Source organism: Lepidochelys kempii, chromosome 21, assembly GCF_965140265.1.
Source record: "Lepidochelys kempii isolate rLepKem1 chromosome 21, rLepKem1.hap2, whole genome shotgun sequence".
Taxonomy (NCBI): Eukaryota; Metazoa; Chordata; order Testudines; family Cheloniidae; genus Lepidochelys; species Lepidochelys kempii.
This window is the reverse complement of record NC_133276.1, coordinates 595,396-611,115: the sequence shown is the minus strand read 5'-3', so window position 1 is coordinate 611,115 and position 15,720 is coordinate 595,396. Positions and strand designations below refer to the sequence as shown.

Below are 15,720 nucleotides of genomic sequence, written 5' to 3'. Positions count from 1 at the left end.
CGCCAAAAAAATAAAAATAAAGTTAGATTGTAATGCTATTATAGCCATGCAGTGTTCATGGCTGTTATATCATAGCCATAAAATAGGCTCTTTTTAAAACCCACATGCATTTTTTACAGCATTTGAACTAATAGAATTCAAATATGTAAATAACTAAGGTCAACTTTTTATGCTGAATACATCTATAAGAATTTAAAATCAACAGTAAAATCTACTATTTAGAAAAGAAATCTAAAACCCTTTTCTCCTCTTCTTAGAATATATTTAATTTTACCATAATAATAATTAATAAATAATAAACATGAAGGAGAACAAAGTGGTTAAGTGTTAGCGTACTGTCTTCTGAATAATTATTTAAGTGTTAACTATGTATTCATATTGTATACTCTGAGGTAAATCCAGACCCTTCTTCTGTGGTCATGGTATAGTTCTGCAGTACAAAGTGGGGAGCCCGGAGCCCAGAGCCCCTCTCCTGCCCACCCGTGGTCTCCCCATCCCAGCCCCAGGTCGCCTGAGCACCCCCAACCCAGGAGCATCAGGCAGGTGGGAACTGTGGCATCTCCAGTGCCAGATGGCTGGTGGCACAACCCGGAGCACCGGGCAGGTGGCACGGCTCCCAGCTCTCCCACCCCCAGACTGCTGGGGGCAAGTGGGCGGCACAGCCCCCAGCCCCAGAGCACCAGTCGAGCAGGCAGGCAGCGTGGCCCCCAGCCCCGGAATGCCGGGCAGCCGGTCGCGCAGCCCGCAGCCCTGGAATATACGGGTGGGTGAGGGCTGACAAGGGTAGGACTGTGAGGGCGAAGGTGGGTTGTATGGCACCATAGTAAAAACTGAAAAATGTTTCACGACCATTTTATTTGATTTAACTCATGTTTTAAAATCACCACAGAAATTAAAGTTGGCTACTCAAGCCTACTATGAAGCACTACATCTACATCCTTCTTGGTTTCTTGTTGTAATTTTGCACAACTCTTTGGTGTCGTCTTGTGTGTCCATTACTTCCATGATATGCTCATGATCAGGCAGAAGGCGACTTCTTTCAGAATACAAAATTCTATTCAACGAGGAAAAAGAACTCTCAACTGTAGCTGTTGTGACTGGGAGTAGCAAGAGATGAATTCCTACTTCTTTCAACCCAGGAAACAAAGCACAAAGATTGGGTCGAACCACTAGTGATGATAAAGAAGAAGAAGCTGAAGTTAAATCTTCCTTCGTTCGTCGTATGATATTCCACTCTTTGTTCAAAATTCTCTATTCTGTCTTGATCACGTAGCAGCCCCATTGCTCATAGCGCCTCACTCTACGCAACTGTAGGTGTTTTATAAGACAAGCATCTGTAATAGCTATGTAGAAGTTAGTAGAATCCAGAAATCACTATTGTAGATTTGTAAGAATCAAGTCTGTGTACTTTTTCAGCTGTCTTAATAAACACTTCTTGTCCTCTTCACTTAAGGAGTAAATATAAGTGCCTTCATTAGACAACTTCTGGACTAAAGTCTTTGCTTCTTCCAGTACGTTTTCAATGGATATCTCCCTGGTTGATCCAAGGTTAGCTTCTATTGCTGGACAGAGATCTACTGCTGTTGTAGCAGATGCCTGGATGGCATTGTTTAATGACCCAAGTGGTTTTAACAGTAGACTTACAAGAAAGAGAATGGTGATAGTCTTCTCTGAACTTAGTAACAAAAGTAGTCCACCAGTCTCACTACTTAGATCTGTCCTATCTGGGTAGATATTTTCCAAAGCCAGTAATAACGGTTTCAGTCATTTTTAAGACAACAGCCAAAGATCGCTCATGAGAAAGCTAGCAGGTTTTCCCAGGTTGGAATAATTTGAACTTCAGTCCCAGTGTATCTTCTGTTTGTTTCCAAGATGTTCAGTCCTTTTGGACTCTTGCTGAAAAAAGAGTATAACAAAGCCATTAAATGTATGGCTTTTTAATGTCTTTTGAAGATTCTGCAGCTTGTACTAGCACTAGCTGGACGAGATGGCCTCTTCAATGTGTATAGGAGAGATTAGGGTTACACTTTTCTCTTGTACTCCACTGTGTCTTGCAGAGAAGTTTGTAGCACCATCAAATGCACAAGCAGCCATCTGTTTGGGGTTCAGTTTACAAGCGTTTAACTTTTCTAAGATGTCACAGATGCAGCTGGTGTATATTCTATAACTTGAACATCTAGAATGCATCTACTGGCCTACCACGGACATCAAGATAACATACGCAATAATTTAATACTTAATGCCTATTTGCACTGGTGCATTATCAGCCACGTATGCACATTTATTGAATATGGTGAGAGAGTTCTTCACTTGTTCAATTGCCGAGTCTTTCACTGTTGCAACCCATGTTTCTAGACAGTCAGCTGAGTTTTTTTACAGAAAGATAGTGAGCATTTGCCAGTCTTGTTCAGAACCAGTGTCCAATTTCAGGATTAACAAGTGACAATGCACTTAACATTGACCTCCACTTTGCAGTGTGTGGTATCTCTTGCTTAAATAGAAAGTATGATGCAACAGCCGTGATAGTTCACATAAACGGAGTTGTATCTCCAACATTCTTAAGAGCCTTATTAAGTACTTCTAAAATTGGCTTTGACAGTGACCGGCTTATAAGGCTTTCTGCATGTTGATGCAGTCCAGAGGCATGCTGTTTTGCAGCCTTTTCATGTAGGTTGTCAGTATTGGCTCTGCTGATCAGTTTGGCAAACCAAGCTCCTCCACTTTTACTGTATAAATCCATGATATGCCCACATCTTGAATACCGTGTGCAGTTCTGGTCACCCCATTTCAAAAAAGATGTATTGGAATTGGAAAAGGTACAGAGAAGGGCAACAAAAATGATTAGGGGTATGGAAAAGATTCCATATGAGGAGAGATTAAAAAGACTGGGATTTTTCAGCTTGGAAAAGGGATGACTAAGAGAGGATATGATAGAGGTCTATAAAATCTTGACTGGTGTGGAGAAAAAGAATAGGGAAGTGTTATTTATCCCTTCACTTAACACAAAAACCAGGGGTCACCCAATTAAATTAATAGGCAGCAAGTTTAAAATAAACAAAAGGAAGTACTTCTTCACATGATGCACAGTCACCTGTGGAACTTTTTGCCAAGGATGTTGTGAAGGCCAAAATGATAACAGGATTAAAAAAAGAACTAGATAAGTTCATGGAGGTTAGGTCCATCAATAACTATTAGCCAGGATGGGCAGGGATGCAACACCGTGCTCTGAGTGTCCCTACCCTCTGGTTGCCAGAAGGTGGGAGTGGATTACAGGGGATGGATCACTCGATGATTCCCTGTTCTGTTCTTTCCATCTGAAGCACCTGGCATTGGACACTGTCAGAAGACAGGTTCTTCTTTGAGGAGTGTCCCTATGGGTGCTCCATTTTAGGTGTTTGTGCACCGCTGCGCTTCTAGTTGGAGATTTGCAGTAGCAGTGCCCCAGTTGGCCATGCACGCGCAGCAGCCGTCTCTCACCGCTCCGAGCAGCTACCCATCGTGTGCAGCTAACCACCGCCCAGTTCCTTCTCTACTGCCGTTGGCTTCGCTCGGAACAACAAAAGCACCTTCAAAAACCTTGCTATTCCTTTACTTCAACCCTTGTAGTTTTATCCTTTATTTATTTATTACTTCATTTTTTCTCTATTGAACCCCCTCACTTTTCCTTCCCCCCCTCCTCTGGCGGAAATCCGCCTCACAGCCCAGAGGCACTTGGAAGGGACTATTCCCATTCCTTCTTTGTGAACAGCCTCTTTGACATGCCTGGTTCTCCAGGCTTTAAACGCTGTTTGACCTGTAGTCTGTCAATACCAGTCTCAGACGGTCACTTGCAGTGTGTCTGTTGTCTGGGAGAGAGACATGTCGCACAGAAGTGCCACCACTGCAAAAAGCTGACAGTGAAGACTAGAAAAGCTAGGGATCTCAAGTTAAAACTTAGGATGATGGAGAAATCCCTTCGACCTGCTTCTGATCCTGAGCACAGGACCCCTCCCTGCCAGCACTCTCTCGCGGTGGCATCAGACATGGGATCCTCTTCAAAAAACAGCTGCAAAGGACCCAGTCCCAGAGGTCCCACTCCTCATCTCAGCGAGAATCACCTCAGTAAAGGCGATCTCCGACCGCCAAATCTGCTCCGGTACTGTCAGCACTCAGAGCTCTGGACCGAGAGGCACTGGGACGGCCCAAGGAGCACAAGATCCTACACAGTCTAGCTCTAAGGCAGGCACATTTAACAAAGCTAAGCCTGCTACCTCAGCACCAAGCAGCGCAATAGCACCACCTGCTGCACTAATAGATTGCAGCAAGTCTACAGCACCAGCAGCAATCACAGTGATTTTGAACGAAAGCACGCCTCCTTTGTCGGCACAGAGCCTACCCGTGCCACAGCAGTTAGTTAGCCAGGCAGACGTCTTCATCACGTCTACTCCGGGAATGCCTCTCTTCGATACTGATGGTACCCCAGCCAGACCAGGGCCAAGCCTGACTAATACCCCTGCTGGCTCAGCCCCTCCTCCCTCCAGCGATGAGGAGGAGGAAGTGGGGACAGGAATGTACACCCCTCACCATTCCTCAGCCGAACCTGGAACCTCACAACAGCAGTCCATAGCATGGCAACCTCCGCAATGGGTGCACCCCTCATGGTCCTCCTACCAAACTGGCCATATTGGGACCCCTGGGCCTTATACACAACCCAGAACATACAGCCCTACAACCCATCCAGGTCCAGAACACCAGGATCACAGAGATCACCTTCACCTTCTGCCCCAGCTTCCCCAGAAGCTCTCGAGGAGGAAGCAGAAGCAATTAAAGAGCCACCAGATGGTGACACCATCCCACCCACCCACATCTCCTCTTCATCTCCTGACGAAACAGTAATGCCGCCTTCTCCCACATCAGGCGATGACTTTAAATCCTTCCAGGAATTATTTAAATAAGTGGCTGACTCCCTCGACATTTCTTTGGCAGAGCTGCTGGAGATACAGCATAAGCTGACAGATATTCTCCATACATCTCCTACTGCCAAGATTGTACTACTCATCAATGCTGCCATCATGGATCCAGCAAAAACTGTCTGGCAGACATCAGCTACAGCTCCACCTTCTTGTAAAAAATCAGACAAGAAGTACTACGTCCCAGCCTAGATGTTGTTCACCCACCCGAACCCTAATTCATCGGTAGTGGAGGCAGTTATTCAAAGCGGAAAGCAACATCTGGCTAGGACCACCCCTTATGATAAAGCTTGGAAATGCCTAGCCCTCTTTGGCAGGAAGGCCTGTTCCTCAGCGACCCTTCAGTTTCGCATAGCAAGCTATTCTGCCTTACTAGCCAAGTACACATGCAACATTTTTGCACAAATGACAACTTTTTTATTGAACATCTTCCAACAGATTAAAAAATAACAATATAAAGCTAACATAACAGAAGGCTCCCTCATTGCCAGAACAGCCTTACAAGCTTCCTTGGACTCCACTGACATAACGGCCCACTCCATCGTCCATAGTCATGTGGAGGATGTCCTGGCTCCACCTTTCAGGCTTCCCCAAGGAAGTTCAGGCAACAGTAGAGGACTTATCTTTCGAAGGTCAAAAACTATTCGTGGAAGGCACAGATGCAACCTTACAAACTCTCAAGGATTCCCGTGCTACATAAAGAAACCCTAGGAATATATGCCCCTGGGAACAAAAAGAAACAGGGCAGATTTTATACCCAACGCTTCCACACTGTCCCATATGCCCAACCTCACAGAGATTATGACCAGCACCTCGCAAACAATATCAGATGAGACACTGACAAGCCCCAGAGCAATCATCGATGTCTCAACCATCCACTTCCAGACAAGCATTTAGAAGTGTTAGTCGAGGACACAAGAGCCCCACATACTCCACTGCTGAAGTTACTCATAACCTCCAGCCCATTTGGGGACCACCTAACACTTTTCTACCTGGTCTAGTCAGCCATTACATCAGACAAGTGCATTCTGGAAATTATACACAAGGGCTATTATATCCCTTTTGCCTCTATCCTGCCTACCCACCCCCCTTTCCCATCCCTCTTCAGGGACCCATCTCATGAGGACCTGTTACAGCAGGAAGTAAACCACCTCCTGCAACTAGGTGCTGTAGAACCTGTATCTGCCAAGCACAGGGGGAGCAGATTTTATTCACACTACTTTCTCACCCAGAAGAAAACAGGCAGATAGAGGCCCATCTTGGACTTGTACAAGCTAAACAAGTTTGTCGGAACACAGAGCTTCAAGATGATAACTCTAGCAACCATAATTCCGGCATTGGAGAAAGGAGGTTGGCTCTCGGTCCTCGACCTACAAGATGTACTCCATCCACAGATGACTGACAATGCCCAGCATGGTAAAAGACTCACTCACCTGGTGGACAAAACAAACGAATGTTTGCACAGGTGTTCCATTTCAATGACACACCCCATTGGTAACAATCACCACGGACCCTTGTGGGATGGGGAGCACACTTGTCCAAGAATACCATCCAGGGCTGGTAATCCCTTGCAGAATCCACCCTCCTCATAAATCTATTAGAACTCAGGGTGGTTCGAAATGCATGCCACCACTTTCTGCCCCTGGTGTGCAACAAGACTGTCCAGATCCTCACGGACAACTTGGCCACTAATTTTACATAAATCACCAAGGGAGGGGCCTGATCTTACCTGCTCTGTGCAGAAGCAGTTCACCTCTGGGAATGGTGCATCTTCAGCAACATAGATCTTATCGCAGCCTACTTTCCGAGAAGCCAGAATGTCACAGCAGACCACCTAAGCAGAAACTTCTCGCAAATGCACGAATGGGAGCTGGACCCAGGAATCGTGAAAACTGTATTCCAACAATGGGGTTTTCTCTCAATAGACCTTTTTGCAACATCCCACAATATCAAATGCCCACAATACTGCTCCTGGGCAGGACTTGGACAAAATTCCCTGGGGGACGCCTTCTTCATGAAATGGGAAGCCCTCTTGAAGTATGCCTTCCCCCCAACTCCACTATTGAGCCCCATACTTCTTAAGATCAAGAAGGACAAATCCAGAGTAATCCTAATTGCACCAACATGGCCCAGACAAATGTGGTTCCCATACCTGAATCGGATGGCCACAAGACCACCACAGATCCTTCCCATTGTGCATCACCTATTGACATGGGACGCTTCCACCACCTCAACATTCCAATTCTCCATCTCAAGGCGTGGCTAATCCATGGATGACGAACCTAGAGGCATGCTGTTCCAGGGAGGTACAGGATATCTTACTGAATAGCCGACGACTCACTAAGCAAAAATCATATGCACACAAGTGGAAACGCTTTTCCATATGTGTGCAGAGACATACAAGTTACCCCACAATCGGCACCACTACCCACAATACTCAAATACATGCTGATGCTCAAAAAATTGGGCCTTTCCATTAGTTCACTCAGAGTGTACTTATCTGCCATTACAACTTAGCACTCTAAAGTAGATAGACTCACTGTCTTGGCCCCCCCTTTCCCGCCGAACTAAACGCTTTCTCAAAGGCATACAGAATTCTTATCCCACATTGAGGGACCCAACCCCTATGTGGGACCTCAACCTTGTTCCCCGTACTCTCATGGGCAAACCCTTCGAGCCACCTGCTCACTGTTAAACTTATCTATGAAAGTCACCTTCCTAGTGGTGATCATGTTGGCAAGGAGGATGGGAGAGCTGGGTGCCCTAATGGTAAACCCACTTTGTACCATATTCCTCAAGGACAAGATAATCCTACATCCACATCCCAGATTTATAGCCAAGGTTGCCGCCTTCTTCCGGTTCAACCAATGCATCTACTTACCTGTATTCTTCCCTAAGCTGCATGCTGACAGCAGGGAAGCGTCCCTTCACATGCTGGATGTTCGTAGAGCACTTGCGTTCTATATAGAAAGAACAAAGACACTGAGAAAATCATCCCAATTATTCGTATCCACAACAGAATGTTCCCAAGGCCAAACCATTTCCAAACAGCGACTCTTAAAATGGATCTCTAACTGTATCAGATTATCCTATCAAAACCACGATCTGGAACCTCCTTCCAGACTTCACATGCACTCTACCAGAGCTATGTCCACATCAATAGCTTTTCTCAAAGACGTACCTATCTCTGAAATTTGTAAAGCAGCTACCTCGGCATCAGTCCATGCCTTTACCGAACATTATACCTTACAGCAACATTCAGCTGCTGATGCTCACTTCGGATGATCGGTGCTATCTACTGTGCTTTAACTAACTCCAAAGCCCCTCCACTCCAAAGAGGGGCACTGCTCTACACCCCTGTGGAGCACTCACAGGGACACTCCTCGAAGAAGAAGAAGAGAAGATTACTCACCTTGAGGTTCTTTGAGATGGCTGTCCCTGTGGATGCTCCACTACCCTCCATCCTCCTCTCTGTTTCGGAGTTTGTCTTCGATCCTCTGGTGTAGAGAAGGAACTGCGGGGAGTTGGCTGCGTGCGCTGGGTAGCCGCTCAGAGTGGCCAGCCAGGCACTGCTACTGCAAATCTCTGACTCAGAGCGCTGGAGTGCACAAACACCTAAAATGGAGCACCCACAGGGACAACCATCTCGAAGAACCTCAGTTACTGCACAAGGTGAGTAACCTCATACTGGGATAGATGGACCATTGGTCTGACCCAATATGGCCATTCTTACATAAAAATTAATTATAATGATAAAGTTTAGTACAGAAACTCCCCAGGATGATGACCTCTTGAGATAGTGATAATATGAGATAAAGACCTTGGTAAAAAATGCGTTTTAAAAATCTTGGCCTATGAAACTTATATTTATATAAGTTTCCCAGTCACAAATCTAGCATTCGTGAGCGAAGTCACTAAAACATAGTCCAACAAACAAATGCTCTGGCCACTGTTGTTTGTCATGCCACTGTTTACTCCGCCACTCCGTCCCCAATGTCCCTGCGCCATCACCTTCTGCTGCCCACCTGCCACTGTGACCTCTGCAAGTCGGACTCTCGAGGTTCCACCCACTCTCAGTGATTTCAGCTCTCAGTGGGGGAACCTCGCTGCTAATGCAGGCTGGGCCGTCTCTTCCACAGAAACACTGTCCCACTGCAGGTCTCAGCACTTAGACCTGATTATCAGTGATTTCAGCTCTAGTGGTCACTTAACAAACCAAAAGATTCTCTATAGAGCTGTAACAGGGTTGACCCCCCCTTTTCTTTGGCCAATAGTGCCTGAAAACACAGTTGTTTTCATGAAGGGGCACCCATCTCTCCTGGATGGCCCTCTTTCTCTTGGTTAGGTGTGAGCCTGCTTTTCTTTTTTGGTCTTACATCAGGCTGGTGCCTGCCCTCACAAGCACCCCCTGGCCGCTTGTTCTCTCAGATGGTCTTTGGCACCTCAGCCCTCCAGCCGAACCACACGCGCTGTCCCCCCTTCCGGGGTATACAGTCCAAGTTCTTTCTCAGCCCTGGTATGAGACCGTAGCTCAAAGGCTTCTTCCCTTTTTCATCCACCCAGTTGGGGCCCATCCTATTGGTAACCTCAGCTGGTGTCCTTTTCACAGGCCTCCCTGGGCTCAGTCTGAAACCAGTCTGGTACTCTCTCCTGGTCTGGCCAGGTCCTGAGCTCAGTCCCCCTGGGCTTAGCCTACCCGCACTGGCCTTTTCATGGTCCTGCTGCTACTCTATCTAGCCAGCCAGGCACCTGGTCTTTGGCAGCCTTTGCTGGGCTGAGTTCTGTCTGGTGAGCTCTCTGCAGTGAGCTGCCTGCGGCCTGCTGCTTGTCTAGCCAGCCAGGCATCTGGCCCTCCCTAGTCAAGCTCCATACAGCAACTGGAGGCTCTGGTCTGCTGCACTTGTGTTTTATGTGGCCCTTCTGGCCCTTTATTGATCGCTCCAGCTGCCTCTGATTGGCTGCTTTTCTGCAGCCACTTTAGGCTGCCAGGAGGACTTCTCGCTGCTATATACTGGTGCAGAATGATTCAGGGCCACAAGGCCTCCAGCAGGGGGCCTCCAGACCTAGTTCACCATGCCACAGGAGCCTAATCTGCTCTATCTCTAAACAGGAGAGGGGGCAGGTCAAATAGTGGCTCTTAGGCAGAGTCCACACCACCAAGCAAAACACCTGTGCCTCACCATCATGCTCTCTCTTCACTAGGATATGACATCCAAACCTCCTGCTTAGGGAGTGCAGTTCAGTTGAGGGTGACCAGTGTTTAATTTGTAATGGAAGAGGTGCCGGGGCTCAAGCAATTTGTTATTTTCATAAGTGGTGTGGCAAGCCCAGAGGTCCCAGGGCTATGAACTGCGAAGCCTAGAGTGCTGGGGCTCAGCCCTGTCAAGCCGTAGCACAAAGTAAGCACTGAGGGAGACCCCCTCATCAGGCAGGCTAAGTACAGTTCTGCTGCCCTTTACTCATACAATAAGGATAACAACATTTCATGACCCCCACATTCAATACTAATGTGATTTGTAACCCAGCACCAGCCAAAATTGATCAGTTGGGCAGCACAGCTCTGTTTGCTGGATACTTAGGCAGAATAGGTGTGTTCATGTAAATACAGTCTGGTCCTGAAGCCTTTCCACACACCCCTGGTTCATTACTAGCTGTCAGGGGAGAGTTCATTGAGACCTGGCTTACAAATCATAATTTGAAATTATTAGGTAGGCCAATATAGCCGAAACAAATGCGCCGACATTGTTCATACTTTTCAAACCCATTATGCTTTCTCAGGTACAAGTATTTTCTCATATACTGTATATTATTTTATCTATTAATATATTTCAATTTCAATTCAAATTTCCAACCAATGACTAAATTGGCAACACTGCATGTAACTGTGGGGGTAAATTTAGGGGGCTTGTAGGGAAATCCTTGAGCCCTAGAGTGCTGGGCAGCCGGTGGCATGGCCCCCAGCCCCAGAGTGCCAAGTGGGCAGGCAGCGTGGCCCCCAGCACTGGAGTGCTGGGCGTGGGTGGGCAGTGCGGCCTCAGAGTCCCGGGCCGCAGCCTGCTCCCCCTCTTCACCCCAGCCCAGCCATGGGGGAAGAGTGCCAGCAGGAGGGAGACTGGGGGCAGAGCATGGGTGGGACCACCATGCAGGGCTGTTTCGGGAGGCTCAGCCTCCCTTGGCCTACAATAGCTGCCACCCATGATGCAGGTTAAGTTGAACAAGTGGAACTTTATTAAACCCTAAGCACTGGTTTGTCCATGTGACCTCATTGCTTCCAGCCCAACTCCTCTCATTCCCTGTTTTCCTGGTATCCCCTCCATAAGAATCCCTGCAGGGAACATGGGCCCTCTGACTCCAGTTCCATTTATTATGATTAATTTTTAATATAATCATTAAAAAACAAATAATTGATACCCAGACCCCTATCCTGTATCCCCGGACCAGAGGTTGCTAGCACATAGTTGAGTTGAAGTCTTGTCTTTACCACAGAATCTTCTGGTTGCATAGTCTTTGAGATAGTTTGGCCTCCTCAAGGGGCAACCACACCAGAAGTGACCTGTCTCTGTCTCCCTGCTATCAAGTCTAGCAAACTCGCTCTCTCTTTCGAGTCTCTGCCCTTTTGGTGTGGCCTCCGGATGGTACTCTGTCATTATGTGATAATTTGTGTATTTCTGTATGCTCGCTCTGGGTGTTGTCTCCTGGTTCATAGATGGCTCTTGTTCTTCAGATCACTTTGTGCCACTGTGGCTCTCACGACTCCTTGAGTCCACTCTGTCTCACTAATGTCTTTGTCCTTACAGGAGTACCTGTTATGGAGGAGAGACCATGAAAACATGGGCCCTCTGACTCCAATTCCACAGATCACGATACAACTCAGACTCTGTACTCTGCTCTGGATTTGGTCCTCTATTTATGAAATTAGTGTAACAACATAATCTTAAATATTTTGGGGTTTTTTCCCCCCCAGACATATACTGTGAAGACTCCTCCAAAATATAAATTGCAAAGAGAAAGCATGAATCCACTTTCAGAAGAAGACATGAAGAAAAAAAGAAAAGTACTTTTAGAGCTGGATACTCACTCAGATAGCTCAGAACACAATGACCTCCTGGTAAAAATTTCAAAATGAATAGCGCCTATCACTGTTTATTCTGTGTACATTCTTTGCCGTATCTCAGAATGTGTGTCTACCTTTCAGAGATATCATATACTGTACAAAATAAAAATATGTATGTGGGGTATGTGTATATTTAAGAAGTAGCTCAGATTGTTCGTTTATGTGTACATAATTCTAGAACATGATCAGGGCATGTCTACAGAAACATTATTATATATTCAGTTAATCGTTTCAATTGCACTAAATTCTAATATCTCTGGAATTTGACTGAATGTTGTTGAATTCATCAGGATCTGTATCAGAGTAATAGCCGTGTTAGTCTGTATTCGCAAAAAGAAAAGGAGTACTTGTGGCACCTTAGAGACTAACCAATTTATTTGAGCATGAGCTTTCGTGAGCTACAGCTCACTTCATCGGATGCATACCATGGAAACTGCAGAAGACATTATATACACACACAGACCATGAAACATGTCTCTGTCATGTACATTGGTCAAACTGGACAATCTCTACGTAAAAGAATAAATGGACACAAATCAGATGTCAAGAATTATAACATTCATAAACCAGTCGGAGAACACTTCAATCTCTCTGGTCACGCAATCACAGACATGAAGGTCGCTATCTTAAAACACAAAAACTTCAAATCCAGACTCCAGTGAGAAACTGCTGAATTGGAATTCATTTGCAAATTGGATACTATTAATTTAGGCTTAAATAGAGACAGGGAGTGGCTAAGTCATTATTCAAGGTAGCCTATTTCCCCTTGTTTTTTTCTACCCCCCCCCCCGACATTCTGGTTAAACTTGGATTTAAACTTGGAGAGTGGTCAGTTTGGATGAGCTATTGCCAGCAGGAGAGTGAGTTTGTGTGTGTGTGTGTGTTTCCGGGGGGAGGGGGGTGAGAGAGCCTGGATTTGTGCTGGAAATGGCCCACCTTGATTACCATGCACATTGTAGGGAGAGTGGTCACTTTGGATGAGCTGTTACCAGCAGGAGAGTGAGTTTGTGTGTGTATGGGGGTGGGGGGTTGAGAAAACCTAGATTTGTGCTGGAAATGGCCCACCTTGATTTCCATGCACATTGTAGGGAGAGTGGTCACTTTGGATGAGTTATTACCAGCAGGAGAGTGAGTTTGTGTGTGTATGGGGGTGGGGGGGTGAGAAAACCTGGATTTGTGCTGAAAATGGCCCACCTTGATTATCATGCACATTGTAGGGAGAGTGGTCACTTTGGATAAGCTATTACCAGCAGGAGAGTGAGTTCGTGTGTGTGGTTTTTGGAGGGGGGTGAGGGGGTGAGAGAACCTGGATTTGTGCAGGAAATGGCCCACCTTGATTATCATACACATTGTGAAGAGAGTGGTCACTTTGGATGGGCTATTACCAGCAGGAGAGTGAGTTTGGGGGGGGGGGGGTGGGCAGAGGGTGAGAAAACCTGGATTTGTGCTGGAAATGGCCCAACTTGATGATCACTTTAGATAAGCTATTACCAGCAGGAGAGTGAGTTTGTGTGTGTATGGGGGTTGGGGGGTGAGAAAACCTGGATTTGTGCTGGACATGGCCCACCTTGATTATCATGCACATTGTAGGGAGAGTGGTCACTTTGGATAAGCTATTACCAGCAGGAGAGTGAGTTTGTGTGTGTGGTTTTTGGAGGGGGGTGAGGGAGTGAGAAAACCTGATTTTGTGCAGGAAATGGCCCACCTTGATTATCATACACATTGTGAAGAGAGTGGTCACTTTGGATGGGCTATTACCAGCAGGAGAGTGAGTTTGTGGGGGAGGGGGCGCGCGGAGGGTGAGAAAACCTGGATTTGTGCTGGAAATGGCCCAACTTGATGATCACTTTAGATAAGCTATTACCAGCAGGACAGTGGGGTGGGAGGAGGTATTGTTTCATGGTCTCTGTGTGTATATAATGTCTTCTGCAGTTTCCACGGTTTGCATCCGATGAAGTGAGCTGTAGCTCACGAAAGCTCATGCTCAAATAAATTGGTTAGTCTCTAAGGTGCCACAAGTACTCCTTTTCTTTCAGGATCTGTAGTAATTTTTTAACATTCTTTTTTCATGATGGAATGTTAATAAATATGGTAGCATAGAAAACATATAGTTTATGATGTCTTTTGACTATGTAACATTCTTTTTCATTTAAGAGCATAGTCTCAGAGGAAGAAATGTTTAAAAAGCTGTACAAAAATTGTCCTCAAGCTTCTCGCTTATGTGTTATGACACCAAAAAAGGTATCTTCTTAACTTTACTTCAGATCAAACTACATACTTGAAAGATTTTGTTACAAAAGTAAATGGATAGTTTTACTTTTGTTCTTAGATACCAACTCTGTCAACCATAAAGTCTCCTGGTGCTGCACTGAAACTTACAGCTATGAGAAAGATGCGAGAGACTGGATGGACTGCAGTTTCTAAAATGGACAGGAAAAAAAAAATGAAAGAAGCTGAAAAACTCTTTGCCTAAAATTAAACCTGAGCAATCAGTTATGAATTTTCTGTTCATGTAAAATCTTTTACAGTAGAATGTATTAATCCTACACAGTTAACACTTGCAGCATATTACTGGTTTAGGGCTAAATCCTGGAAGTGCTATGTTTGTGGAACTCCTGTTGATTTCATTGTGGTTCCTTTGTTCCACCACAGCCTCCTCCTCTGGAGGACTTTTCACATTGAGTTTACACCATCATAAAACATAAACCTGGGAATAAATTTGGCACATTTAGGTTTTGAAAATTGATAGGAAAAAATAATGTATGGTGTGTTAAAATGGAAAAATATGTTGCAAAATTGTTTGAAGTCATTTAAATAACTTCAGTTTTTGTTCTTTTAAAGTTTACTTTCACTTTTGCAGTATCTTATCCATAAGAGTATTGTTTTATTATTATTGAGATTGTTGAACTACATTCACTTAATTGAGTACTTATATTTGAATTTACTTCTTTTTTGTTCTTTTGATGTGTTCTTTACAAATATTCTTTTAAAGTAGTTGGTTGAGGCAGTAGCCTGTTTTTCAGTTTCTAACAGTATTGAAACATTTAAGTGTTGAACTTCTAACAATATTGATTTAAATCTTATTTCTTTTGCTTTTCAGGAATCTAGTTTTATAATAAATGCTATATGTAGACTTGTTCTTTCAGATTACTGTGAACACACTTTCCAAATGTCATTAAACGGTTAATCTGAAAAAAGTTCAAGAAAGTGTTACGCTAAATGCCCATCCATAAAATGAAGAGCTCATCAGTAGACAAGTTTCAGAGTAACAGCCGTGTTAGTCTGTATTCGCAAAAAGAAAAGGAGTACTTGTGGCACCTTAGAGACTAACCAATTTATTTGAGCATGAGCTTTCGTGAGCTACAGCTCACTTCATTGGATGCATACCGTGGAAACTGCAGCAGACTTTATATACACACAGAGAACATGAAACAATACCTCCTCCCACCCCACTGTCCTGCTGGTAATAGCTTATCTAAAGTGATCATCAAGTTGGGCCATTTCCAGCACAAATCCAGGTTTTCTCACCCTCCACCCCCCCGCACACACAAACTCACTCTCCTGCTGGTAATAGCCCATCCAAAGTGACAACTCTCTACACAATGTGCATGATAAACAAGTTGGGCCATTTCCTGCACAAATCCAGGTTCTCTCACC

The 15,720-nt window shown here is 45.1% G+C and overlaps 1 protein-coding gene across 1 annotated transcript in view; it reads left to right on the top strand.

Moving 5' to 3' along the window:
• SYCP1 (synaptonemal complex protein 1) overlaps positions 1-14,955 on the top strand; it is a 73,965-nt gene extending 59,010 nt beyond the window's left edge. The window contains exons 29-31 of the mRNA XM_073320331.1: positions 11,914-12,057; positions 14,218-14,304; positions 14,393-14,955. Coding sequence (XP_073176432.1) covers positions 11,914-12,057; positions 14,218-14,304; positions 14,393-14,536 — 375 coding nt within the window. The 3' untranslated portion in view covers positions 14,537-14,955. The remainder of the gene's footprint in view (positions 1-11,913; positions 12,058-14,217; positions 14,305-14,392) is intronic.
• Positions 14,956-15,720: the final 765 nt, after the last annotated feature.